This window comes from Nicotiana sylvestris, chromosome 3 (genome assembly GCF_000393655.2).
Source record: "Nicotiana sylvestris chromosome 3, ASM39365v2, whole genome shotgun sequence".
Taxonomy (NCBI): Eukaryota; Viridiplantae; Streptophyta; class Magnoliopsida; order Solanales; family Solanaceae; genus Nicotiana; species Nicotiana sylvestris.
In genome coordinates, this window is record NC_091059.1 from 45,964,561 (window position 1) to 45,992,257 (window position 27,697).

The 27,697-nt window shown below is 41.6% G+C and overlaps 3 protein-coding genes across 3 annotated transcripts; all 3 read left to right on the forward strand.

The window, feature by feature from the left end:
• The first annotated feature begins 2,557 nt into the window (after positions 1–2,557).
• Positions 2,558–2,983, forward strand: LOC138887299 (uncharacterized). Its single transcript, XM_070169029.1, has one exon. The coding sequence runs from the start codon at positions 2,558–2,560 to the stop codon at positions 2,981–2,983; it is 426 nt and encodes a 141-aa protein (XP_070025130.1).
• Positions 2,984–7,864: 4,881 nt separating this feature from the next.
• LOC138887300 (uncharacterized) lies at positions 7,865–8,335 on the forward strand. The gene has a single exon (XM_070169030.1). The coding sequence runs from the start codon at positions 7,865–7,867 to the stop codon at positions 8,333–8,335; it is 471 nt and encodes a 156-aa protein (XP_070025131.1).
• Positions 8,336–8,678: 343 nt separating this feature from the next.
• On the forward strand, positions 8,679–9,320 carry LOC138887301 (uncharacterized). Its single transcript, XM_070169031.1, has one exon. The coding sequence runs from the start codon at positions 8,679–8,681 to the stop codon at positions 9,318–9,320; it is 642 nt and encodes a 213-aa protein (XP_070025132.1).
• The last annotated feature ends 18,377 nt before the right edge of the window (positions 9,321–27,697 follow it).

Below are 27,697 nucleotides of genomic sequence, written 5' to 3' on the forward strand. Positions count from 1 at the left end.
ATGATGTAGTATGAGATGAGGTTCTTTGAGTTATCCCGTCATGATATCTGGTTAGTTCCTGTAGATAGGGAGAGGATCAGGAGGTTCATTGATGGCCTCTCATATCAGCTACGAATTCTTATGACTAGAGAGAGGGTGTCTGGTGCTTATTTTGAGGAGGTTGTTGACATTGCTCGAGACATAGAGTTGATTCGCCATCAGGAGCGAGTGGAGAGGGAGGCCAAGATGCCTCGTGGATCTGGTAGTTTTAGGGGTGCTCCTCATGAGGGTCAGTTTCAGCACGGCAGAGGCCGTCCATTCAGACATGCTCAATCAGCTCGCCCAGTTCACCATGGGGCATCATCGGGCCACGGTTCTCATAGTTCTCATCAAATCCATTCATCACTTAGTGCCCTTCCAGCCCAGAGTTCGTCCCGTGCTCCATCAGCTCAGGGCTCCTCCATGTCAGGTTCTTCTACTAGTCACCCTAGTGCTAGAGGTTCCCTTCAGTCCCTATCACCAGCACCAGGGGGTTGCTATGAGTGTGAGGAGTTCGGGCATATGTGGAGGTAGTGTCCTCATCACCATGGGAGTCCGCCTTAGTAGAGGAGTCAGCCATCGACTTCAGCACCAATTACTTCACCACCTGCCCAGTTAGCTAGTGGTGGATGACAGTTAGCTAGGGGTCACCCTAGAGGGGGAGGTCGATAAGGTGGTGGTCAGGCCCGTTTCTATGCCCTCCCAGCTAGACCAGATATTATTGCTTCAGATGCTGTAATCACATGTTTTGTCTTAGTTTGCCACAGGGATGCCTCTGTATTATTTGATCTTGGTTCTACTTTTTCATATGTGTCATCATATTTTGCTCATTATTTGGATAAGCCCTGCGAGTCTCTTGTTTCATCTGTTCATGTATCTACTCCGGTGGACGATACTATTATTATCGACCGTGTATATCGGTCTTGTGTAGTGACTATTGAGGGTTTGGAGACCCGAGTGGACCTTTTGCTGCTTAGTATGGTTGATTTTGATGTGATAATCAGGCATGGATTGGTTGTCTCCGTGTCATGCTATTCTAGACTGTCATGCTAAGATAGTGACGTTGGCTATGCCTGGGGTGCCACGGATTGAGTGGCGAGGTTCGACGGATTATGTTCCCATCAGAGTGATTTCATTTTTGAAGGCCCATCAGATGGTTGGGAAAGGTTGTCTTTCTTATTTGGCCTTCCTAAGGGATGTCGGTGCAGAGACTCCTAACATTGATTTAGTTCCAGTGATGAGGAACTTTTCGGATGTGTTTTCCCCAGACCTACCGGGCATGCCACCAGACAGGGATATTGACTTCGGTATTGATTTGGTGCTGGGCACTCAACCCATTTCTATTCTACAATATCGTATGGCACCGACAAAATTAAAGGAAATGAATGAGCAACTTTAGTAACTCCTTGATAAGAAATTTATTCGGCCTAGTGTGTCACCTTGGGGTGCGCCTATTCTATTCATGAAGAAGAAGGATGACACTATGAAAATGTACATTGATTACATGCAGTTGAACAAAGTCACAATCAAGAACAAGTATCCTTAAAGCTTCGTATTGATGATTTATTTGACCAGCTTCAGGGAGCAAGAGTGTTCTCCAAGATTGATCTCAGGTCAGGGTATCACCAGTTGAAGATTAGGGACTTGGACATTCATAAGATAGCTTTCAGGACCCGATATGTTCATTATGAGTTCCTTGTGATGTCTTTTGGGCTGACCAATGCCCTAGCAACGTTCATGCATTTGATGAACAGCGTGTTTCGGCCTTATCTTGACTTGTTTGTTATTGTATTCATTGATGATATTCTGGTGTAGTCGCATAGCCAGGAGGAGCACGTTGAGCATTTAAGAGTGGTATTGGTAGCCAGGAGCTTTATGCAAAGTTCTCCAAGTGTGAGTTCTGGCTTAGTTTAGTGGCGTTCTTGGGTCACGTGCTATCTAGTGAGGGTATTCAGGTTGATCCGAAGAAGATAGAGACGGTCCAGATCGTAGCTTCCTTGGGTTGGCGGGATATTACCATCGGTTCATTTAGGGATTTTCATCTATTGCATCACTATTGACCAAATTGACCCAAAAGGGTGCTCCTTTTAGGTGGTCGGATGAGTATGAGACGAGATTTTAGAAGCTCAAGACCGCCTTGAGCACAACTCCAGTATTAGTTTTGCCATCAGCTTCAGGTTCTTATACGTTATATTGTGATGCTTCTTGGGTCGACATTGGGTGTGTGTTGATGCATGAGGGTAGAGTGATTGCTTATGCTTCAAGTCAGTTGAAGCACCAAGAGAAGAACTACCATGTTCATGATTTGGAGCTGGCTGCCATTGTTCATGCATCGAATATTTGGAGGCATTATCTCTATGGTGTGTCTTGTGAGGTGTTTATTGATCATCGTAGCCTCCAACACTTGTTCAAACAGAAGGATCTCAATTTGAGGCAGCGAAGGTGGTTGGAGCTGCTAAAGGACTATGATATTACTATTTTGTACCACACGAGAAAGGCCAATGTGGTGGCCGATGCCTTGAGTAGAAAGGCGGTGAGTATGGGCAGTCTTGCATTTATTCCTATTAGTGATAGACCTCTTGCAGTTGATGTTCAGGCTTTGGCCAATCGGTTTGTGAGGTTGGATATTTTGGAGCTCAGTCGGATCCTAGCTTGTCTAGTTTCTCGGTCTTCCTTGTTCGATCGCATCAGAGAGCGCCAGTATAATGATCCTCATTTGCTTGTCCTCAAGGACAAGGTTATGCATGATGATGCTAGAGATGTGACTAGTGGTGATGATGGGGTATTGAGGATGCGAGGTCGGATATCTGCGCCCAATGTAGATGGGCTTCGGGAGTTGATTCTAGAGGAGGCCCATAGCTCGCGGTATTCCATCCATCTTGGTGCTGCAAAAATGTATCAGGATTTGAGACAACACAATTGGTGGAGGAAAATGAAGAAGGATATAGTGGGGTTTGTTGCTTAGTGTCTCAATTGTCAGCAGGTGAAGTATAAGCATCAGAGACCGAGTGGCTTGCTTCAGCAGATAGATATTCCAGAGTGGAAGTGGGAGCGGATCACCATGAATTTCGTAGTTGGACTTCCATGGACTTTGAAGAAGTTCGATGCTATTTTGGTGATTGTGGATCGGCTGACCAAGTCCACACACTTCATTCCTTTATGTACTACCTATTCCTTAGAGCGGTTAGCTGAGATTTATATCCGAGAGATTGTTTGCCTGCATGGTATCCCAGTTTCCATCATTTCCAATAGAGGTACTCAGTTTACATCACAGTATTGGAGGGCCGTGCAACGAGAGTTGGGTACTCAGGTTGAGTTGAGCATAGTTTTTCACCCTCAGATGGACGGGCAGTCCGAGTGCACTATTCAGATATTGGAGGACATGTTGTGCGCTCGTGTCATTGATTTTGGGGGTTCATGGGACCAGTTTCTACCACTCGTGGAGTTTGCATATAACAACAATTATTAGTCGAGTATTCAGATGGCTCCATATGAGACTTTATATGGGATGGTGTATATCACTAGTAGGTTGGTTTGAGTCGGGAGGGGCTAGGCTTTTGGGTACAGACTTGGTACAGGATTCTTTGGACAAGGTGAAGGTGATTTAGGAGCGGCTTCGTATAGCTTAGTCAAGACAAAAGAGTTATGCTGACAGGAAGGTTCGTGATGCATCTTATATGGTTGGGGAGAAGGTTCTACTGAAGGTTTCACCCATGAAGGGTGTTATGAGATTTGGGAAGAAGGGCAAGTTGAGCCCTCGATTCATTGGGCCTTTTGAGGTGCTTCGAAGGATTAGGGATGTGGCTTATGAGCTTGCTTTGCCACCTATATTGTTGGTCGTGCATCCGATATTTCATGTTTCTATACTCCCAAAGTATATCGGCGATCTATATCATGTTTTGGATTTCAGCGCGGTGTAGTTAGATGGTGATTTGACTTATAATGTGGAGGTAGTGGCTATTCTGGAGCGACAGGTCCGAAAGTTGAGATCAAAGGATATAGTTTCAGTGAAATGTAGTAGAGAGGCTGGCCCGTGGAGGAGGCTACTTGGGAGACTGAGCGAGAGATGTGGAGCAGATATCCGCACCTATTTGAGCCTTCAGGTATGTTTCTACACTCGTTCGAGGATGAACGTTTGTTTAAGAGGGGGAGAATGTAACAAACTGGTTGTTCCTTTCGTGAATTAGAGCCCCGTTTCTCCCATTTCTACTTCCTTATATGTTCCTCAGCTGTATTTTATCGAATTGTGTTGGTTGGTTCGGGTCTGGAGTGGTTTCGGCGTGGGATGAGATACTTAGTCTCCTATTTAGAAGCTTAAGTTGGAAAAATCAACCGGATATTGACTTATGAGTAAATGACCTCGGATTTGGATTTTTATGGTTCAGTTAGCTCTATTAGGTGATGTTGGACCTGGGAGCGCGTCCGAAATATAATTTGGAGGTCTGTGGTAGAATTTGGCTTGAATTGGCAAAATTGGAATTTGGGCAATTTTGGTCAGTAGTGGAAAATTTGATATCGAGATCGGAATGGGATTCCGGAAGTTGGAGTAAGTTCGTAGTGTTAGTTGTGACGTATGTGCAGAGTCTTAAGTCATTCAGACGAGGTTTGTAGGTTTCGTCATCGTTTGCGGAAATTAGAAGTTTAGAAGTTCCTAAGCTTGAATTTGAGGGTGATTTGGTGTGTTGATGTTGTTTTGAGTGTTCCGAAGGTTAGACTAAGTTTGAATGTTGCATGTGACTAGTTTGTATTTTTTGTTGAGGTCCCAAGGGCCTCGGGATGAATTTGGATGGTTAACAAAGGATTTGGAAATGGATCTGTGCAGCTGAAGCTACTGCTTCTGATGTTTCCGCACCTGTGGAGTGGCAACCGCAGGTGCGAGGTCCACATAAGCGGGAATGGGTCGTAGATGTGAAGTTTTGGGAGCTGAAGAAGGTGCGTAGGTGTGCAAGTTTGGTCGTACCTGCGAGCCCGTAGGTGCGAGGCCTGGCCGCAGGTGCGGGATTTGGGCGGATAAGTGACTTTCGCAGGTGCGGTTGTTTGAACCGCAGGAGCGGTTGCACAGGTGCGAGAAAACTGGGTAGAAGGTATAAATTAAACACTTCGCGAATATTTGGGTATTCTTCACCATTGCTATTCAGATTTTGAAGCTTTTGGAGAGTTTTGAAGAGGGAATCAAGGGGGTTTTCTTTGAGGTAAGGTACTTGAGCCTAATACTCGTGGTTATATCAATTTTTAGTTGTTTAAGCATGTAATTAGCAGAAATTAGGGATGAAAGTTAAGGGATTAGGGCTTGGGAATTGGAGAGTTTGATTTGGAGATTTGAGAGGCCAAATGAGGTCGAAGTTTGATAAATTTGGTATAATTGAACTCGTGAGTGAATGGGCTTTCTAGTTTTGTAAATTTTGTCGGATTTCGAGATGTGGGCCCGGGGGCGGGTTTGATCCAAATTCGGGATTTTTGGTCTATTTGATAGTTTTTCAGGTAGAATTCATTCCGTTGGCATATAATGATGATAATATACTAATTTTGAATAGATCCAGAGCATTTGGAGGCCGAGTCGAGGGGTAAGAGCATCGCAAAATAGGGATTTGACCTGTTTGAGGTAAGTAATGATTGTAAATCTAGTCCTGAGGGTATGAAGCGCCGGATTTTGTATTGTTTTACTATTTTGAGGTGACACGCATGCTAGGTGACGGGTGTGTGGGCGTGCATCGCTGGGGATCGTGACTTGGATCATCCCATAGAAACTATAAGTTGTATATTTGGTTTAAACTATATGATACTTATGTGTTTTAGAAAGAATTTCTGTAAATCGGGTTGAATGCCATATTTGGGCTTTGTGTCAGAGCTGTTTGGACCCTTAGGGGCCTTTTTCTTATTATCCTCTCACTGTTTTTGGTTGAAAACCTATACTCAGTCATGTTGTACTTACCGATTTCATAACTTAGTCTTTATTACTTTATTTTGATGCATATAAAAATGTTGTTTTGGGCTTAGTACCCTATATTACTGATAGCCCGAGTGGCTTGAGAGGTTTATGACTGAGTGAGGATAAGGGCCTAATTTGTGAGGATATTTATGGGATCGAGTTGCATGCCACAACAGGTTGTACTAATTCATGATTGGGTGAGGCCGAGGGCCTAATTGATTTATTCCACGAGGTGGCTTGTTATAGCGCTTGGGCTGAAGGAGCCCTTCCGTAGTCTGCACACCCCCCAGTGAGCGTAGGTACCCTGAGTGTGAGTGATATGAGATATGACTGAGAGGCTGTATTCGAGTGACTGTGAGGTTTGCCCGAGGGGCTGTATATGAGTGATATTTTGCCCGAGGGGCTGTTTACGATTTTCATCACTTTTACTCTCTTTTGCATTTAGCCTCTATCGAAACTATCGAAAAATATCTTCAAATGATTTTTTACCGGAACTGAATTTTAAATGAGATGATTTGACTCACGTACTAATTTGAAAGCATGTTGTAATTTCTGAGATTTCATGATGTGGATTTTATGTGTTTTACTGCTCGTCACTACTGCTCAATCTTTATTTACTGTTATTACTTACTAAGTTGGCGTACTCACATTACTCCCTGCACCTTGTGTGCAGATCCAGGGGTTGCTGAACGTGCTAGTGAGTGTTAATTTCATCCATCGCGGATCTATTGGAGTTAGTAAGGTAGCTGCATGGCGATCGCAGCCCTGCTCTTCTCCCTCCTATCTTCCTATAGATGTTATTAGTTGTTTTCCAGTCTATATTAGTCTTATTATTATCAACCAGTTCTTCGTAGATATTCGTGACTTGTGACACCCCGATGTCGGGCTTTTCTTTCCGCACTTTTGTTATTCAGATGTTCTCTATGAAGTTTTATTATTAAATAGCGTGAATTTATCTTTGAAAAAATAAAATATCGCGTTGTTTTTGGTAAAGAGCCGGCTTGCCTAGTTCCACGATAGACGCCATCACGATATGATAGTTTTTGGTCGTGACAAAACTATGGTCCCTATTACAATTATTTTATAACAATGCACGTAATAAAAGAAAGATACGTATTAAAAGAAGATTTTAGTACTACATTATAGAAAATATCTATAACATTTTAAACAAAGTTGAAATTCTTACTATTCTTTAAAGCCTTAATTTGTATTCATAATAGCCTGAGCTTTGAACACGTTAAGTAGGAAGCTAACGTACGCACAACGACGATGGTCCGATGGAAATCATAGCAAATTGCACCGCCTACAATATCGGAGACGGACGACAGAGGTAGAATGATAACACTGGAATTAGAAGTGCCACAAATGATAGGTCAGATGCAGCTTGTTCACTAAATGACTGGGTTGGGAAGCGCACCAACAATCATGCAAGCTTCAAAATGTGTCGAAGAATAGAATCCCAAACCAATAGAGGTAGATGCTAATACTATAGCAAGGAAGCTGAATTTCTCAGTGCAACGAGCAAACCCTAGTCAATCAGAGTTGACTCTAGCTGATGTGGTAAAAGCAAATTGATATCTATAACAGGGGATGAAATTGGAGTACTTTTCACCAACAATGAAGGAAGGAGTGAAGATTGTTCGATTGAATCAGGATGAAGTAGCAGAGCAAACCCATAAATGGAAGAAAAATTTAATTGGGTATGTACTGGGTGGAACTCCCTCTTTCAAAGAAATGTTAAAATTTGTATATGTGGTGTGGAATTTTGTCACTGCACCTCAAGTGTTCCTACATTATGATGGGTATTTCATATTCAGATTTAGATCTGAAGATGATAAGAACATACTTATACAACAGGACCCATATACATACTATAATAGACCCATGATTTTGAAGCAGTGAGAGCCACATTTTCAGATGAGCAAAGAGCTGACTCAGACAATACTAATATGGGTCATATTCCCAGGACTACCTATCCAATTTTGGACACAGGAGAATTTGGGGTGCATAGCCAGCTACTTAGGAAAACCTATATGCTCAGATAGACTCACAGTAGAAGGGGAGAGGGTTTCCTATGCACGTATGCTGGTGGAAATGGATGTATCATATGAATTGCCAGATACAATGCTCATAGAAGAAGAAGATGGGAAATATAGAGAACAAACACTGGACTATGAATGGAAACCAGTTTTTTGTGAGGAATGTTTTCAAATATGGCATCACGATGAGAAATGTGGAAAGGCTTTACTAATAAGTCAACAAAAGCAAACCAATGCCAGCAATGGTATTGTGGTAAAAATGGGAAAACAGCAACAGAGGCAAGGGAAAGAAGTTAAACACCAGAACAAAAAGCAATGGAGGTTGAAACATGTTGCTGAGCAAATATAGTGTAGAAGGAACAGATTCCTGAACAACAACAGGAACAAAAGGTTGGTAAAATGAGTGAGCAACCACCAATACAGAAGGAGTAGATTCCAGCACAAGTAGAGGAACAAGAGATTAGTCAAGTTCATGAAGAGCAAATGATTGAACAAGAGATGAAAATGCAGCTAGTTCAGAAATCTAAGCAAAAGATGAAAGCTAAAGAAACTACACAGCAAAAGGGAGCATTAACTAATAAAGAGTTAGTGAATATGCTAAAGAGAAACAAATATAGTCCACTAACAATACAAGAGGATAGCAGCACTAGAAGAGTGACTGAAGGGATTGGCCTCAATGAGGAGAATCCACCATGATCATTAGCTCTTGGAATATAAGGGGGCTGAACAAGCGCTACAAGCAAAATGAACTCAAAGCCTTTTTTCTTAACCTTAACATAACTTTACTAGGGTGCCTTGAGACCAGAATAAATCCTAGAAGTGTTAATAAAGTTAAAATAAAGTTCAGCAAGGACTGGAAAAAGCATTTAGTTGAAGCTATAAGTAATAATAAGAGAATCTGGCTATTTTGGAAGGAAAGTATGGTGCAGGTCCATATACATTTGGCAACTCCTCAAATGTTACATTATCAAGTGAAGGAAAAGGGATCAAATTTCTCAGGCTACATAACATTTGTATATGGGAAGAACAAAATCAATGAAAGAAGGGATCTATGGGAGCAACTAAGACAAATACATAGTAATATGCAGGAGGCTTGGCTAGTTATAGGTGATTTCAACAATGTTCTATCTGTTCATGATCAACTCAATGGACAACCTATGCACCAAACTGAACTGGTGGAATTTGAAGACTGTATAAGGGATATTGGATTGGGGCAATTGAACAGAAAAGGGTGTCAATGGTCATGGTGCAACAAAAAGGATGTAGAGGATAGAATCTATAGAAATATTGACTGGGCATTTGAAAATGCTTCTTGGCTTACTCATTACAAGTAGTTTTTGAATTGCCAGGAGTCTTTGATCATACCCCTATCATTATCAACACTGATGTAGCTAAAACTTATTTGCCAAAACCATTCAGACTATATACTGTGCTACTGAATCAGAAGGAGTTTATAGGGCTGTTCAAGAGGTATGGAATCAAAGAGTTCAGGGACATACCATGTTCTCAATTTGGCTAAAGTTACAGAGGTTGAAGGATAAGACAAAACACATGAATAAGGAAATGTCTTCACTGGACAAAAAAATTGGCCAGTTCAGGGAGCAACTGAAGAATGCTCAAGAAGAACTTGATGAAGACCCATTCAACAGTCAAATAATTGTCAAGGAAAAGGAGCTACTACTGCAGATTGAAAAATGGGAAGGAGTTAATGAACAGGTTCTGAGACAAAGATCCAGAGCAATGTGGATAAAGGTAGGTGATCAGAATTCTAAATTATTTCATGCTCATTTGAAGGCCAGACAATCGAGGAATAGAATTTTATCCATATTCAATGATCAGGGAGATAAAGTGATTGATCCTGTATTGATAGAACAAGAGTTTAGAGGATTTTTCCAAACACTTTTGGGCATTGAAGCTACTGAACTACCCTGTATTGATATTGAGATAGCTAGAGATGGTCATTGTATTACCAAGGAACAACAACAACTTCTCAATACACGAGTAACAGAAGAGGAAATTGATCGAGCTCTTAAAGACTTGCCAAATGACAAGGCTCCAAGGATAGATAGATTTCCAGCTGAATTCTTTAAAGCATACTGGAATGTAATTGGAGTAGAGGTTAAACGAGCTATTCAAGAATTTTTTTACCAATGGGAAATTACTGAAAAATGTTAAATGTACCACAGTAACATTGGTACTTAAAGTTGCAAGCCCAAAATCTGTCAAGGAGTACAGACCTATAGCATGTTGTACCATTCTGTACAAGCTCATATTAAAGATCATTACAACCAAATTGAATTTGGCGGTGGATTCTATTGTGGGACCTACTCAATCAACATTTATTAAGGGAAGGAACATATTGGATAATGTCATAATTGCACATGAACTGGTTAAAGGATATAATTAGAAAGGGGTCTCACCGAGATGCTGCATAAAAGTAGACATAAGGAAAGCTTATGACTCAGTAGAGTGGCCTTTCTTAAGGATGATATTGCTTGAATTTGGAATGCTTGTGAAGTTTGTTCAATTGATAATAGAGTGTGTGACCACTGTTATCTATTCCTTGCTATTGAATGGGTCTTAACAACTAAGTTCCAAGCAAAAAAAGGGCTAAGACAAGGAGATCCAATGTCTTATTACCTGTTTTTATTGGTGATGGATACTAAATAGGTCGTTAAAGAAATTGAAGCATAATCCAAACTTTAACTACAACCCAAGATGTTCCAGAAATAACATAACACATATATGTTTTGCTGATGATTTGATCCTATGCTGTAGAGTAGACAATATTTCAATAAGCTTGTTACTGGATAGATTCATTCACTTCTATGAGGTTTTAGGTCTTAAGGCTAACATGGAGAGGAGTGCACTGTATATTGATGGGGTTCCTAGGGAATTCAAATAATTGATACTAGAAGAAATGCAATTCACTCTAGGAGAACTTCCATTCAAGTATCTAAGAGTGCCTTTGTCTTCCAAGAAATTGTCTATACAACAATGGATGTCACTACTTGAGAAGATCACTGCAAGAATCAATTGTTGGACATCCAAATTCCTATCATATAGTGGGAGACTTCAGCTTCTCAAAAGTGTGGTCTTTGAAATGCAAACATACTAGGCACAGGTGTTCCTATTGCCTAGGAAGATCATCAATTTAATAGTCACAACATGTAGAACTTTTCTATGGACTGGCAGTAATGAACCATCTAGGAGGGCCTTGATAGCTTGGGAAACCATCTGTATGCCAATGTCAGCAGGTGGGCTCAATGTCTTGGATATCTACTACTGGAACAAGGTTGCACTCTGCAAATTGTTATGGGCTATAACTACAAAGAAGGATACTTTATGGATACAATGGATCTATAGCTTCTATATAAAAGACAAAATTTTTGAGAATATGAGTACTCCTAAGAAATCTTGTTGGCTTGTCAGGTAGATATTTGATGTTAGGGAATGGTTCAGTCAAAAAAGTCCCATTGATGATTTGAATAGCTACTACAATGTAACGACCCGATCGGTCATTTTGAGAAATTGCACTTTGCTCAGTTATTTGAGGGCATGAGTAGCTCCGTAGGAAGTATTATGACATATGTAAATAATCAATTTTGGTTTTTAGGTTATTCAGAATTGATTTGGAAGAATGATTCTCAGCTAGAAGCTTTAAATTTGAAAGGTTTGATCAAGTTTTGACTTTTTAGAATTTGACCTCAAATTGGATTTTTGATGGTTCTGTTAGCTCCGTTGGGTGATTTTAGACTTAGGAGCATGCCCGAATTGTAATTTGGAGGTCCGTAGTAGAATTTGGCTTGAAATTGCGAAAGTTGGAATTTTGGAAAGTTTGATCGGGAGTGGACTTTTTGATATCGGGGTCGTATTCCGATTTTAGAAGTTGGAGAAGGTCCATAATGTCAAATATGACATATGTGCAAAATTTGAGGTCAATCGGACATGTTTTGACAAGTTTTGGCATCAGTTGTGGAAGTTTGATGTTTCAAGTTCATTAATTTCGAATTGAGGTGTGATTCATCGTTTCAATATTGTTACATGTGTTTTGAGGCTTGAAGTACATCCATTTTATGATATGAGACTTGTTGGTATGTTCAAACAGGGTCTCAAGGGGCTCGGGTGAGTTTCAGATGGGTTTGGGTTGTGTTGCGCTCGTTTTTTATGTTTCAACGTTGTTTTTCAAGCATAAATGGTACTACATTAAGCAAATGAGCTCCTATTACTATTTTTATTAAATCATTAGATCCATATTATAATTAAGAAGCCATAGAAAAAAGAATCATTGAATTTGGACATCGTATGAGAATTTTATGGTCATTTTACTAAGAATTGGGCTGTCAGAATTTGCAGATTAATTACGAAATTGCCACTGAATTCATATTTAAAAATCAGCACTATTTTCAAATATTGAAACCAACATATCTGTTTCAATATAAGGTCAAATGGAGTGATTCAAGAGCCTAACTTGACTAAAATTTCACAAGGAATATATAGAAGGCATCAAAAACAAGTTTCATTGTTGTTTTGTATGAGAATCGAGGCAGAATAGCTGGCAGAAAAATATATAAAACAAGAGTTTGTTCATTTGATCATATTTTGAGTTGGGGATCTCGGATTTGGGCGATTTTGGAGTTGCGTTTCACCATATGTATTGGGGTAAGTGTTCTCTACTCGATTTTGGTTATATTTCATGAATCTACCTTCATTTTTGGCATTTAATTGATGATTTTAATGAGAAATTTGGGGGGGGGGGTTTGCCTAAAGTTTCATAAAGTGAATTTTTAAGTTGTGAACATCGATTTGGAGTCGGAATTGTATGAAACTAGTATGTTTGGACTCATAATTGAATGTATTATCGTATTTTGTGAGTTTTGTCGGGTTCTATGCGGGCCCAGGTTGGGCTTTTTGGCCGATTTTGGGCTTTTGATTAAAGATTCGATCTTTTTGATTGGGATTAGTTGCTTTAGCATTGTTTGATGTTTTTTGTTAATTTCGAGCCGTTCGGAGGTCGGAACGCGTGAGATGGCATTTTTGGAGCATTACTTTTCTTGCTCGGTATTGGAATTGGCTTGTTTGAGGTAAGTAATGATTATAAATCTTGTCTTGAGGGTATGAAACCCCGGATTTCACATTGCTTTACTATTTTGAGGTGACACACATGCTAGGTGACGAGCGTGTGGGCGTGCATTGTTGGGGATTATGAATTGGTCCGTACCGTATTAACTATAAAGTTGCATATTAACTTAAATTATATGATACTTATGTGTTTTAGAAAGATTTTCCTATAAATTGGGTTGAATGCCATATTTTGGCCTTGTGCCAAAGCTGTTTGGATCCTTAGGGCCTTTTTCTTATTATCCTCTCATTGTTTTTGATTTAACATCTGCACTCAATCATGCTGTGTTTACTGATTTCATAACTCAGTCTTTATTACTTCGTTTTGATGCATAAAATGATATTTTGGGCTGAGCACCATGCTTTACTGATAGCCCGAGTGGCTTGAGAGATTTCTGACTGAGTGAGGCCGGGGGCCTATGTTGTGAGGATATTATGGGATCGGGTTGCACGCCGCAACATGTTGTTTTTGATTCATGATTTTTGTGAGGCTGCGAGCCTGATTGATTTATTCCACGAGGTGGATTTTTATGAGGACGGGGGCCTGATTGATTTATGCCACGAGGTGGCTTGTTATAGCGCTTAGGCTGTAGGAGCCCCTCCGGAGTCTGTACACCCCCAGTGAGTGCGGGTGCCCTGAGTGACTGATATGATGTTTTACCCGAGGGGCTGTTCTTGATTCATGTTGTGCCCGAGGGGCTGTTTACAAGCGATTGTGAGGTAATGCCCGATGGGCTGTATATGAATAACTATGAGGTTTGTCCGAAGGGATGTTTATGGTTCATGTTTGCACGAGGGGCTGTTCACGAGTGATGTTTGCCGAGGGGCTGTTCTTGATTTATATTGCCCGAGAGGCTGTATATGAGTGAGTTTTGCCTGAGGGGCTGTTTATGTTTTCTTCATTTTTACTTCGTTAAAAACTGTTGAAAGATGTTTTAAATGGTTTTACTGAAACTGTGATTTAAATGAGCTGACTTGATTCAAAACCCTGATTTTAAAAGCCTGCTGTATTTTACTGAGATTTATGATATGAACTGTATATGTTTTATAGCTCATCACTATTGCTCAGTTTCTATTTACTTTTAAAAACTTACTGAGTTGTCGTACTCACATTACTCCCTACACCTTGTGTGTAGATCCAGGTATTTCTGAACCTGGTAGCTGGTGTTGATTACTTAGTGGCAGGTCCATCAGAGTTAGTAAGGTAGCTTCCTGGCGATCACAACCTTGCTTTTCTCCCTCCTTATCCTCCCTTAGTTGTATTCAGTTATTTCCAGGCTATGTTAGTCTTGGTTTTGTTAGACGGTTGTAGTAGATGCTCATGACTAGTGACACCCCGATGTCGAGCTTTCTTTCCGCACTGTTGTTTTGATTTAATCTCCTTATGTAGGTTTATTGTTAAATAGCTTTGGTTTAGTCTTAAAAATGAAAATATTGATTGGTTTTGGTAGTGTGTCGGCTTGCCTAGTACCACGTTAGGTGCCATCACGACAGGGTTAGTTTTGAGTCATGACAAGTTGGTATTAGAGCCTAGGTTACATAGGTCTCACGTGTCATGAGCATGTTTAGTAGAGTCTCGCTAATCGGTACGGAGACATCTGTACTTATCTTCGAGAGGCTACAAAACCTTTAGGAAATCCCACATTCTTGAATTCTTATCATGTGACATTGATTCAGTTTGAAATGTAACTCTTTGAATTCCTTCCATCCGTTCTTATGCGCGCATGAGCGCTCGGTATCAGCTATGCATCGACAACTTGTGATTCCCTAAACGAGGGGCGAGATGTGATATCTGTGTGTTGATGTTGGGATAGTCTGGAGGACTTGGGGTCGGGCTTTGCCTGTAGCTTAAGAACTGAGGTGTTGATTGTGTGAGTGCGTATTTTTGGATTTATATGTTCGGTAGTATCCCTATTAGTGGAAGTGATAGTTGGATGGCTACGTGATGAGTATGATGTGACTACGAGATATGTTCATATGATTTGTATGTGATGAGGAGGGTCTGCTTGGGGGTATAAAGAACTATTTGGTGCTTGATTTCTATCTTGGTTTGATGTATAGCCCCAAGTTATGGGTTTGTTGAAGGATCTTTTTATGTTGTTTAGTTGGGGAATGAAGTAGATTTCATGTCGTGATATGATTTCAGACTCATAAAGATTAAGTGATTGCGTGAGATGTTAAATTGAGACGAAGAAGGTGGGTTATCTCCTGCGGGGTGTCCTGAGGGCGTGTGATCCCTATGCTATTTTGTAGCAAGTCCTCCTTTACTAGTGAATTATATGTGTTGCAGATTAAGTTTGGATCGCGTATAAGAGTTGTCTTGACTATTACGAGGGTGAATGCGTTATTTGCAGATGATTCGAAGTACTAGATGGTTTGTGTTGCACGAGCTTATAAAGAATTTAGTTCAATCTCACTATGGTATTATGGCAGTAATAGAGTATGGGCATTGTGAGTTTTTGTGTGTTTTGATATATGGCTTTGAGCCAAGTGGGGGAGTCTGCTACTGATAAGTTGATTGCACGACTAAGTGTCATATTAGTTTCAGTTTGAGGTATACTAGTGAATCAGTTATAACTTGTAGAGGCTGAAATCAAGGATGACTCGAGTAAAGGGAATTTCTAGATATGAGTTGTATTAGGTTTTATGAGTATATGAGAATCATGAAATGATTTGAGTTGTTATTGGTGAAGGATGTAATGTGCGTGGAGCAGAAATTTATCTGGTTGCATTAAGGTAGGGTTACATCCTTGGGTGTTGGAGTGCTAATGGGGCTCAGGTTAATCGGCCATTTTGATCATTGTAGCTGAGAGTTACATTGGATGGTGTCGAGGCTTGCAGTATTTCTACGTCATTGTAGATTCTACATTTTAGTATTAGGAAAGTAAGATCAACAACTTGAAATTCATAGAAGGTCTCTTCGGAGTGAGTATCTCAGTTGTGGTACTTTTGAGGTGCTTAAGAGAGCATTCAATGGCTTATGAGCCTTAAGATAGTGTGGTTTATGTTAGGGTCTCGTGTGGTGAGTCTAGGTTGAGGGTTGGGGTATTATGGCAAGGAGAAGTATCAATGTGAATTCAATTCAGAAGGAACTCGGATAGATAGGATAGTTTGGTAGTAGGTTGGATTGGCATGGTAATGGTATGATTAGTTCTTTGGGTGTTTATGAGATAATGAGTTTCTACATGTGTTTCGTGGCAATGCTCTTGAGTTTTGGTAACCTGCGTATCTTGGTTGAGTTAGAAGGATTCAATACTGACGGTTGGGTTTTGAGCAAATGGGATTCGGAGAGTTCTTGATGGTTTCTACCACGGTTAGAGAGGCATATCTTCTACTGGCGTGAGGAGCATGTGATGTATAGTAATCTTCTCCTAGATGGTATCAAATGGAAAGTTCTTGGCAAGTTGAGTACGTAGTTGCTTGTGACTCGGAGTGGATTATTAAGTTCTCATATTTATCATAGGATGACATGGTATATGCAGTATGTTGTGTAGGGTTAAGATTTGTATGTGTAAGGTCACAGTTCAGTTCTGAAAGGAAGGTCATAAATTCTTAAGCAGCATAGATAGTTTCTGATGACTAGGTAAATGATATTACTAACTGGTATGGCTTGATAAGAGTATACATTTCAGAAAGGGCGATGTGTGGGAGTTATGGATAATTTAATGATATTGCATCACTCTTTTGTTTAATCGACTGCTGGAGTTGAAATTTTGCTTTGTGACATAGAAGAATTTTAGAAGTATTCCTTGTGGGGTGACTGTGTAATTGGAGAAGTGTGGGTATTCAGGTGGTGGAGTTGGGATCATAGATGGTGATTCGTATGTTCTATGGATTTAGAGATTGAGAGTTGTCGTGAGTAGATTGTTTTATGGTTGTGGACCGGAAAAAGTAGCCAAGGTTAGTCAGAGGTTAGTATGTATTGTGATTCAGTCATTGCAGACTTTCGAAGGGTTATTTATCTATTGTGGGGGACCAGAGCTGATTTGGGGTTCATTGGTAGGCCCAACATGGAGGTATGTTTTGTACCGGGTCAGATTTGTTTACTCCGAACTGCTATTGTTGAGGGGTGTGCCATTCTATTATTGTTGACTTATATATGTTCTGGAGTGATCTATGAGCTACTCTTCTATGTTACGAGGGATTATGATTTGTTGGTTATATTCACATATGGTGCGGTTCTATTAGGGTCTTATAGCGGAATTTGAGCAGGAAGAGTACTGGGTATTGCTTGGTGGATGGCGTATTAGTTATTCTCTTTCAGGTTTTGTATGGCATTATGTCATTTGCTTCTTCGTGGTTATGGTAATTCACTTTGAGTACTTGATGTCGTTGCGCGTGGTTATTGATTTTGAGCAAGGTGACTTGAGGTATATGCCATGGGTTAGTGTTTGGATGGGGCACACATTGCAGCGAAATTATGTTGAGGTATGAACCTTTGTGTTAAATTCGCATGATGGTCCTATGGGGTGTGATGGATTTTCAGTATTTCGTTGTGGCAATACTTGTTAAGCTTGGGGCGCAGTCCTCTCGTTTGAGTCATTTGTTTTCATGATTTGAGTACATTTGGGATGTTGCTTGTGATGACCCAAGAGGTCATCACTTGTTTTAAAATGAAATTTTACGTTATGAGGCTTTAAAAATCTCATTTAGCTTCACCTCCATTTGCGTGCGCAGTCCATGCACGTAGCCGGAAAGCTTATATGTGAAAATCTATGAAAAATGATAAATTTTGGCTATAAAATGAATTAATTTGACTTCGGTCAACGTTTTGGGTAAACGGACCCTAACCCATGATTTGACGGTTCCAGAGGGTCCGTAGGAAAATATGGGACTTGGGCGTATGCCCGAAATCGAATTTCGAGGTTCCAAGATCGAGAAATAAATTTTTAAAGAAAATTATTTTCTGAAATTGTATAAAGTATTTGAAAATGAATTTTGATACGAACATGTTGGTATTAGGCCTGTATTTTCGTTCCGGCTCCCGGTACATGTCTTATATGTAATTTAAGATAATTCTGTGAAGTTTGGTAAGAAACAGAATCCGTTCGACGTGATTCAGACCTTAAATGCAAAATTTGATGTTCAAAGAAGTTTTGAGAAATTTCATTGATATTGAGGTTTAATTCGATGTTTTCTAATGTTATTTTGGTGATATGAGTACACGAATAAATCCGTGAGATGTTTTTGAGTTTGTGTGTATATTTGGTTTGGAGCCCCGAGGGCTCGGGTGAGTTTTGGATAGGCCATGGTTGCACTTTTGAACATAGAAAGTTGCAGATTTTAGCTGGTGTGTCCAGGCCTGCAGGCTTTGCAGCCTGGCTTGCAAATGTGAGCTCGTAAATGCGAAGGATGGATCGCAAATGTGAAACCAGCCCAGGCCTGCCTTGTCTCGCAAATGTGAGTGTCCTTTCCGCAAATGCGATGCCTTCGCCGCAAATGCGACATATGTGTCGCAAATGCGAAAGTTCAGCATTTTTGAAGGGTTCGCAAATGCGAGCCCTGTTTCGCATTTCCCAGCTTAGCAGAGGTCGGGGTTTGCAATTGGGAACCCCTGTTCGCAATTCCCATACCTGAGACCTGCAACTTTTATACTTAGACGATTTTAAACCCATTTTTCATATCCTCTCAAAACAAAAACACACTAGGGCGATTTTTCAAAGGCTTCTTCTTCTCCAAATCAATTATAAGTCATTTTTAACTAGTTTTCTTCAATCATTGACATCTTCTAACATGATTTCAACTTAAAATCAATGATTTTAATGAGGAAATTTGGTGTTTTGGGTAGAACCTAGGTTTTTCAAAAATTGGGGATTTGGACCTCGATTCGAGGTCTGATTTCAAAACAAATTATATATTTGGGTTCGTGGGGGAATGGGTAATTGGGTTTGGGTTCGAACCTCAGGTTTTGACCATGTGGGGCCGGGGGCGATTTTTGACTTTTTGGGCAAAACTTTAGGAAATTCATTTTTATGCATTCAAATTGATTCATTTAGCGTTTATTGATGTAATTAAGTAATTTTTTACTAGATACGAGTGAATTGGCGGTGAAATCAAAGGGTAAGCTATAATTGAAACTTGAGTTGTGTTCGTAGCATCGAGGTAAGTGTTTGGTCTAATCTTAGCTTGAGGGATTAGGAGTTGTGTCTATTTGCTACGTGTTAATTGTGGAGTATGACGTATAGGCATGGTGACGAGTATCTATACATCGGTGTCAAGCATGCCCGTGAGTCTTGTGTTATAATTTGTTATGACTCTGTTGTGGTTTATTAGGCCTCACATGTTATTATCATCATTGTTCCCTTGCCGGAATGTTTGGTTGATATTATTGTTCCCTTGTCAGGATATTGTTGAGATATCATTGTTCCCTTGTCGGGATATTGTTGAGATATCATTATTCCCTTGCCGGGATGTTGTTGAAATATTAATGTTCCCTTGCCGGGATTCCTTGTGATTATTGTTCGTTTGAAATGGGGGTGGGTGGTACATCTACCACAAGATATAATGAAATGGGAGCGGGTGGTACGCCTACCACAAGATATAATGAAATGGAAGCGGGTGGTATGCCTACCACAAGATATATGAAATGGGAGCGGGTGGTACGCTACCTCGAGATATATGAAATGGGAGCGGGTGGTACGCCTACCATGAGGTACATGAAATGGGAGCGGGTGGCACGCCTTCCACGAGATAAATGAAATGGGAGCGGGTGTTATGCCTGCCACAAGATATGAGAAATGGGATCGGGTTTCACGCCTGCAACAAGATGTGAAATGAAAGTTAAATCTGCCTTCGTTTTCCTTATCCTAGTTAGTAGTTGGATTTTGGTTCCCTATAATTCTCTTGATATTCTGTTTTTACATGTTATTCCTCAAAGCATGTTTCCCCTTCCCATCTTTATTTGTTTAGTTTGGTTTAATTTCTGTTGTATATTCTATAACTGCACAGGTTTATTTGGTAGTCTAGTCCTAGCCTCGTCACTACTTCGCTGAGGTTAGGCTAGACACTTACCAACATGTGGGGTCGGTTGTGCTGATTCTACACTCTGCACTATGTGCAGATCTTGGACCATAGCTTGGAGGCTTCCTTCAGTCCACTGGGAGATCCAATGTAGACTTGCAGGCGTCCGCAGGCCCTGGTGTCTCCCTCTATCCCTATTTTCTGTTTCATTTTCTTTATATTCCGAAACAGTGTATTGTTGTTTTCTTCAAACCCTGTATGTAGTTAATACTAGACCGTCTGGAACAACGTGACACTAGGTTTTGGGTAATTAAGGTTTAAACAGTTGTAATAGATACAGAGTTTAGCTATTTCATTGTTTTCTTCCGCTTAAAATTAAATTTCCGCTATTATTACGTTATCGCTTTATGTTTTCTAAAAAGGAATAATTTGATAATGAGGTAAGCAGTTAAAAGATTGGCTTGCCTAGCTTTCATTAGTAGGCGTCATCACGACTCCGAGGGGTGGGAAATCTGGATCGTGACAAGTTGGTATCAGAGCTCTAGATTGCATGGGTCTCACAGTTCACAGACAAGCTTAATAGAGTCTGAGGGATCGATACAGAGACGTATGTATTTATCTCCTAGAAGCTACAGAGTTAGGAAAAATTTCACATTTATTCTTTCCTATCGTGTAGTTTGGTTTCTCAATGCTAATTGAAATTCTACTCTATTCTTTCGTAGATGGCAAGAACACGCGCTTCCTCATCCATTAACTAGCAGCCCGAGCCCCTAGTAGCAGCTCCCACGAGGGGCAAAAGGCGAGGCCGAGGCCGTGCTAGAGGACGGGTAGGGGTAGATCTTAGCCCAGGGCAGCAGCACCCGCAACAGAGCCTCAAGTTGACTTTGATGATGAGGTTCCGGCCCCAGCAGTTCTGGTGGGACCAGCTCAAGTCCTAGAGGGGTTTATTGCTACCCCAGTTCTTCAAGATGCTCTGGTCCGTCTAGTGAGCCTTATGGAGAGTGTCATCGAGCAGGCTTTCTTCCTGTAGCACCAGCCATCTCTCAGGCAGGAGGAGGAGCCTAGACTCCTGCTACTCGCACTTCAGAGTAGGTAGCTCCCCAGTTTTAGACTCCAGCGGCCCAACCAGTTGGAGCAGTTTAGCCGGGTGTGGTAGCTTAGACCGGTGATGGAGCAACTATGTCTGCCGATGCTTTGTGGAGGCTGGACAGGTTTACCAAGCTCTTCACTAATACTTTCAGCGGTGCATCTACTGAGGATCCCTAGGATTATCTAGATAGTTGTCACGAGGTTCTTAGGAACATTGGGATAGTTGAGACTAATATGGTCGATTTTGCCACTTTTCGCTTGTCTGGATCCGCCAAGTCTTGGTGGAGGGATTTCTGTTTAGCTAGACTAGCCGAATCACTAGCTTTGACTTGGGAGCAGTTCACGCAGCTATTTCTGGAGAAGTTTCTCCCCATCACTCAGAGAGAGGCCTATTAGAGGCAGTTTGAGCATCTCCAGTAGGTTTTTATGACTGTTACCTAGTGTGAGACCAGATTCATCGACCTAGCTCGTCATGCCCTTGTCATACGTCCCACCGAGATAGAGAGGGTGAGAGGGTTCATTGATGGACTTATTCAGCCGATTTGTCTTCAGATGGCTAGGGAGACTAGGGTGATATTACTTTGCAGGAGGCAGCCAATGTGGCCAAGAGGGTGTCGAACCCTTCTGTCATAGGGAGGTGGTTAGGGGTCGGACAAAAGGCCTCTTCATTCATGTAGACTCAGTGGTACCTCGTCTGGAGGTAGGGATTCATATGGTAGGGGTCATCCTCCCAGGCCTTTCCAGTCAGCACTTCAGGTTTCTCACGGTGCTTCAGGTGGCTGTGGTTCTCAGATGCAGTATTCTGATCAGTAGTCCTATAGTGCACCACCAGCTCCTATCAGTGCACCGCTGCTTCAAAATTTCCATGGTCGTCAGCCCCAGCAGCCAAGGGCTTGTTTTACTTGTGGCAACACGAGACATATTGTTAGGTATTGCCCTCGAGCAACGAGTAGCTCTCAGCATCAGGGTTCCCATGCCATGGTTCAAGCACCAGGTGTTCCACAACCCGCCCAGCAAGCTAGAGGTGGGGGTAGAGGTTCTAGAGGTGTAGGTAGAGGTATTATAGGTGGATCTCAGACCGCTAGAGGTGGAGGCCAGCCAGTAACAAGCCATCCCAGAGATGTCGTTTAGGGTAGTGGGGTCCAGCCCCGATGTTATGCTCATCCAGCTAGGCCCGAGGCTGAGGCTTCTAATGCAGTTATTACAGGTATGGTTCTGGTTTGTGATAGAGATGCTTCAGTGTTATTTGATCCAGTGTCTACATACTCGTATGTGTCATCTTATTTTGCACCGTATCAGTTCATGCCTAGTGATTCTTTGAGTGCTCTTATTTATGTGTCTACACCAGTGGGTGACTCTATTGTGGTAGATCAAGTCCATCATTCATGTATAGTCGTGATTGGGGATCTTGAGACTCGTGTAGATTTGTTGCTTCTGGACATTGTCGATTTTGATGTCATATTAGGGATGGACTAGTTATCACCTTACCACGCTATCTTGGATTGTCATGCCAAGACTGTGACCTTAGCCTTGTTGGGTTTACCTTGTTTAGAGTGGAGAGGGACTCCTAGTCATTCTACCCGCAGTGTTATCTCTTATGTGAAGGCTCGGCGTATGGTCGAGAAGGGTGTTTGGCCTATTTGGCATATGTTCGTGATTCTAGTACTGAGGTTCCTTCTATTGATTCTATGCCCGTTGTTCATGATTTTCTTGAGGTTTTCCCTTCAGACCTGCCGGGTAATCCACCCGACAGGGATATTGATTTTTGCATTGATTTGGCTCTAGGCACTCAGCCCATTTCTATTTTGTCGTATCGTATGGCCCCGCCTAAGTTGAAAGAGTTGAAGGAGCAGTTGCAAGACTTGCTTGAGAAGGGTTTCATTTGACCTAGTGTTTCGCCTTGGGGTGCGCCGGTGTTGTTTGTTAAGAAGAAGGATGGGTCGATGAGAATGTGTATTGATTACTGGCAGTTCAACAAGGTTACAATCAAGAATAAGTATACATTGCCGAGGATTGATGATTTATTTAATCAGCTTCAGGGTGACAAGGTATTTTCGAAGATTGACTTGAGATCTGGCTACCATCAGTTGAGGATTAGGGCATCCGATGTCCTTAAGATAGCTTTCCGCACTTGGTACGGGCATTACGAGTTCTCATTCGGGTTGAGAAATACCTCAGCAGTTTTTATGGATTTGATGAACTAAGTGTTCAGGCCTTATTTGGATTCATTTGTGATAGTCTTCATTGATGATATTTTGATATGTTCTCGCAGCCGGGAGGAGCACGAGCATCATCTTAGGGTGGTTCTTCAGACCTTAAGAGATAGTCAATTATATGCTAAGTTCTCGAAGTGTGAGTTCTGGTTGAGTTCAATTGCATTCTTGGGTCATGTTGTATCAGCCGAGGGTATTCAGGTTGATCCGAAGAAGATTGAGGCAATCAAGAACTGGCCTCGACCAACATCAGCTATAGAGATTCGGAGGTTCTTGGGATTGGCAGGCTTCTATCGTCAGTTTGTGGAGGGGCTTTCATCTATCGCAGCCCCGATGACCAGGTTGACCCAGAAGGGTGCCCAGTTCAGGTGGTCGGACGAGCGTGAGGCGAGCTTTCAGAAACCCAAGACAGCTCTGACTACGTCACCGATGCTGGTTTTGCCCATAGGTTCATGGCCTTATACATTTTATTATAATGTATCTCATATTGGGCTTGGTGCGGTGTTGATGTAGGGTGGCAAAGTCATTGCCTATGCTTCGCGGAAGTTGATGATTCATGAGAAGAACTAACCGGTTCATGATTTGGAGTTGGCAGCCATTGTTCACGAATTGAAGATTTGGAGGCATTATCTGTACGGCGTGGCATGTGAGGTGTTCACGGATCATAAGAGTCTTCAGTATTTTTTCAAGCAAGAGGAGTTGAATTTGAGGCAGAGGAGGTGGTTGGAGTTGTTGAAAGACTATGATATCACCATTTTATATCATCTGGGAAAGGACAATGTGGTGGTCGATGCTTTAAGTAGGAAGTCAGCCAGTATGGGCAATCTTGCTTATATTCTGGTCGGTGAGAGGCCGCTTGCTTTGGATGTTCAGGCTTTGGCCAATCAGTTCATGAGGTTGGATGTTCTGAGCCCATCCATGTGTTAGCTTGCACAGTTGCTAGTTCTTCATTGTTGGAGCGTATCCGAGATCGGCAATATGATGATCCTCATCTGCGTGTTCTTAGAGACACGGTACAGCACGGAGGTGTCAAGCAGGTTACCTTAGGTGATGATGGAGTTTTGAGATTGCATGGTCAAGTTTGTGTGCCTAATGTGGATGGGCTTCGAGAGTTGATTTAGAGGAGGCCCATAGTTCCCGGTACTCTATTCATCCGGGCACCGCAAAGATGTATCTGGATTTGCGGCAGCATTATTGGTGGCGGAGAATGAATAAGGATATGGTCGCATATGTGGCTTGGTTTTTTAATTGTCAGCAGGTTAAGTGCGAGCATCAGAAACCCGGTGGTTCATTTCAGAGGATTGAGCTTCCCGGGTGGAAGTGGGAGCGGATCACTATGGATTTCGTTGTTGGACTCCTGCAGACTCGGAGGAAGTTCGGCGCAGTATGGGTTATTGTTGATAGGCTGACCAAGTCAGTGCATTTCATTCCTATGGCAGTCTCCTATTCTTCTGAGAGGTTAGCTGAGATCTATATCCGGGAGATTGTTCGCCTTCACGGTGTGCCCATGTCTATCATTTTGGACCGAGGTACATAGTTTACCTCACGCTTCTAGAAAGCAGTTCAGTAAGAGTTGGGCAAGCGGGTTGAGTTGAGCACAACGTTTCATCCTCAGACAGACGGGCAGTCTGAGCGGACCATTTAAATTTTGGAGGATATGCTCCGAGCTTGTGTCATTGAATTTAGAGGCTCGTGGGATCAGCTTTTGCCTTTAGTAGAGTTTGCCTACAACAACAACTACCAGTTGAGTATGCAGATGGCTCCTTATGAGGCTTTATATGGTAGGCGATGTCGGTCTCCGGTTGGATGGTTTGAGCCGGGAGAGGCTCGGTTGTTGGGTACGGATCTGGTTCAGGATGCCTTGGACAAGGTCAGGATAATTCAAGGTAGGCTTCATACAGCTCAGTCCAGGCAAAAGAGTTATGCCGACCACAAGGTTTGTGATTTGGCATTCATGGTCGGTGAGCGGGTATTGCTTTGAGTGTCGCCTATGAAGGGCATGATGAGATTTGGGAAGAAGGGCAAGCTTAGCCCTAGGTTCATTGGCCCGTTTGAGATTCTCGATCGAGTGGGAGAGGTGGCTTATAGACTTGCATTGCCACCGAGCTTATCATCCGTGCATCTAGTGTTTCATGTGTACATGCTTTGGAAGTATCACGGTGATCCATCCTACGTGTTATATTTCAGCACTGTCCAGTTGGACAAGGACTTGTCTTATGAGGAGGAGCCGGTAGCTATTCTAGATCGGCAGGTTCGTCAGTTGAGATCAAAGAGTTTTCCTTCTATTCGTGTTCAGTGGAGAGGTTAACCTCCTAAGGCAGCGACCTTGGAGTTCGAGTCAGATATGCGAAGCCGTTATCCCCATCTTTTCCCCGACTCAGGTACTTCATTCTTCTGTCTGTTTGAGGACGAACGGTTGTTTTAGAGGTAGAGAATGTGATGACCCGAGAGGTCATCACTTATTTTAAAATGAAATTCTGCATTTTGAGGCTTTAAAAACCTCTTTTAGCATCACCTCAATTTCCGTGCGCAGTCCGGGTACGTAGCCGGAAAGCTTATATGTGAAGATCTATGAAAAATAATAAATTTTGACTATAAAATGAATTAATTTGATTTCTGTCAACGTTTTAGGTAAACGGACTCAGACCCGTGATTTGACAGTCCCGGAGGGTCCGTAGGAAAATATGGGACTTGGGCATCTGCCCGGAAACGAATTTCGAGGTCCCAAGCCCAAGAAATGAATTTTTAAAGAAATTGTTTTCTGAAATCGTTTAAAGGATTTGGAAAAAAATGTTGATTAGAACATGTTGGTATCGGTCCCGTATTTTGGTTCCAGGCACCTGATACAGGTCTTATATGTAATTTAAGATAATTCTGTGAAGTTTGGTAAGAAACGGAATCTGTTTGACGTGATTCGGACCTTAAATTCAAAATTTGATGTTCAAAGAAGTTTTGAGAAAATTCATTGATATTGGGGTTTAATTCGATGTTTTTTGATGTTATTTTGGTGATATGAGTACACGAATAAGTCCGTGGGATATTGTGTGTACATTTGGTTTGGAGCTCTGAAGGCTTGGGTGAGTTTTGGATAGGCCACTGGGTGCATTTTTGAACTTAGAAAGTTGCAGATTTTAGCTGGTGTGTCCAGGCCTGCAGGCTCACAAATGCGAAGGCTGGATCGTAAATGCGAAACCAGCCCAGGCCTGCCTTGTCTCGCAAATGCGAGTGTCCTTTCCGCAAATGTGATGCCTTCGCCGCAAATGCGACATATGTGTCGCAAATGCGAAGTCGCAAATGCGACATTGTTTTTGCAAATGCAAAAGTCCACTATTTCTGAAGGGTTCGCCAATGCGAGCCCTGTTTCGCATTTCCCAGCTTAGCAGAGGTCGGGGTTCGCAATTGTTTGCAATTCCCATACCTGAGACCTGCAACTTTTATACTTAGACGATTTTAAACTCATTTTTCATATCCTCTCAAAACATAAACAAACTTGGGCGATTTGTCAAAGGCGTATTCTTCTCCAAATCAATTGTAAGTCATTTTTAACTAGTTTTCTTCAATCATTAACATCTTTTAACATGATTTCAACATAAAATCAATGATTTTCATGGGGGAAATTGGGTGTTTTGGGTAGAACCTAGGTTTTTCAAATATTGGGGATTTGGACATCGATTTGAGGTCCAATTTAAAATCAAATTATATATTTAGGTTCGTGGTGGAATGGGTAATCGGGTTTTGGTTCGAACCTCGGGTTTCGACCATGTGGGCCCCAGGGCGATTTTTGACTTTTTGGGCAAAATTTGGGAAATTCATTTTCATGCATTCAAATAGATTCATTTAGCGTTTATTGATGTAATTAAGTAATTTGTGACTAGATACGAGTGAATTGGCGGTGGAATCAAGCGGTAAAGCTATAATTGAAACTTGAGTTATGTTCGTGGCATCAAGGTAAGTGTTTGGTCTAACCTTAGCTTGAGGGATTAGGAGTTGTGTCTATTTGCTACATGTTAATTGTGGAGTACGACGTATAGGCATGGTGATGAGTATCTATACGTCGGTGTCAAGCATGCCCGTGAGTCTTGTGTTATAATTTGTTATGACTCCGTTATGGTTTATTATGCCTCACATGTTATTATCATCATTATTCCCTTGCCAGGATGTTTGGTTGATATTATTGTTCCTTTGTCGGGATATTGTTAAGATATCATTGTTCCCTTGTCAGGATATTGTTGAGATATCATTGTTCCCTTGCCGGGATGTTGTTGAAATATTAATGTTCCCTTGCCGGAAAGTTATTATGTTGCTCTTGTTCCCTTGCCGGGATTCCT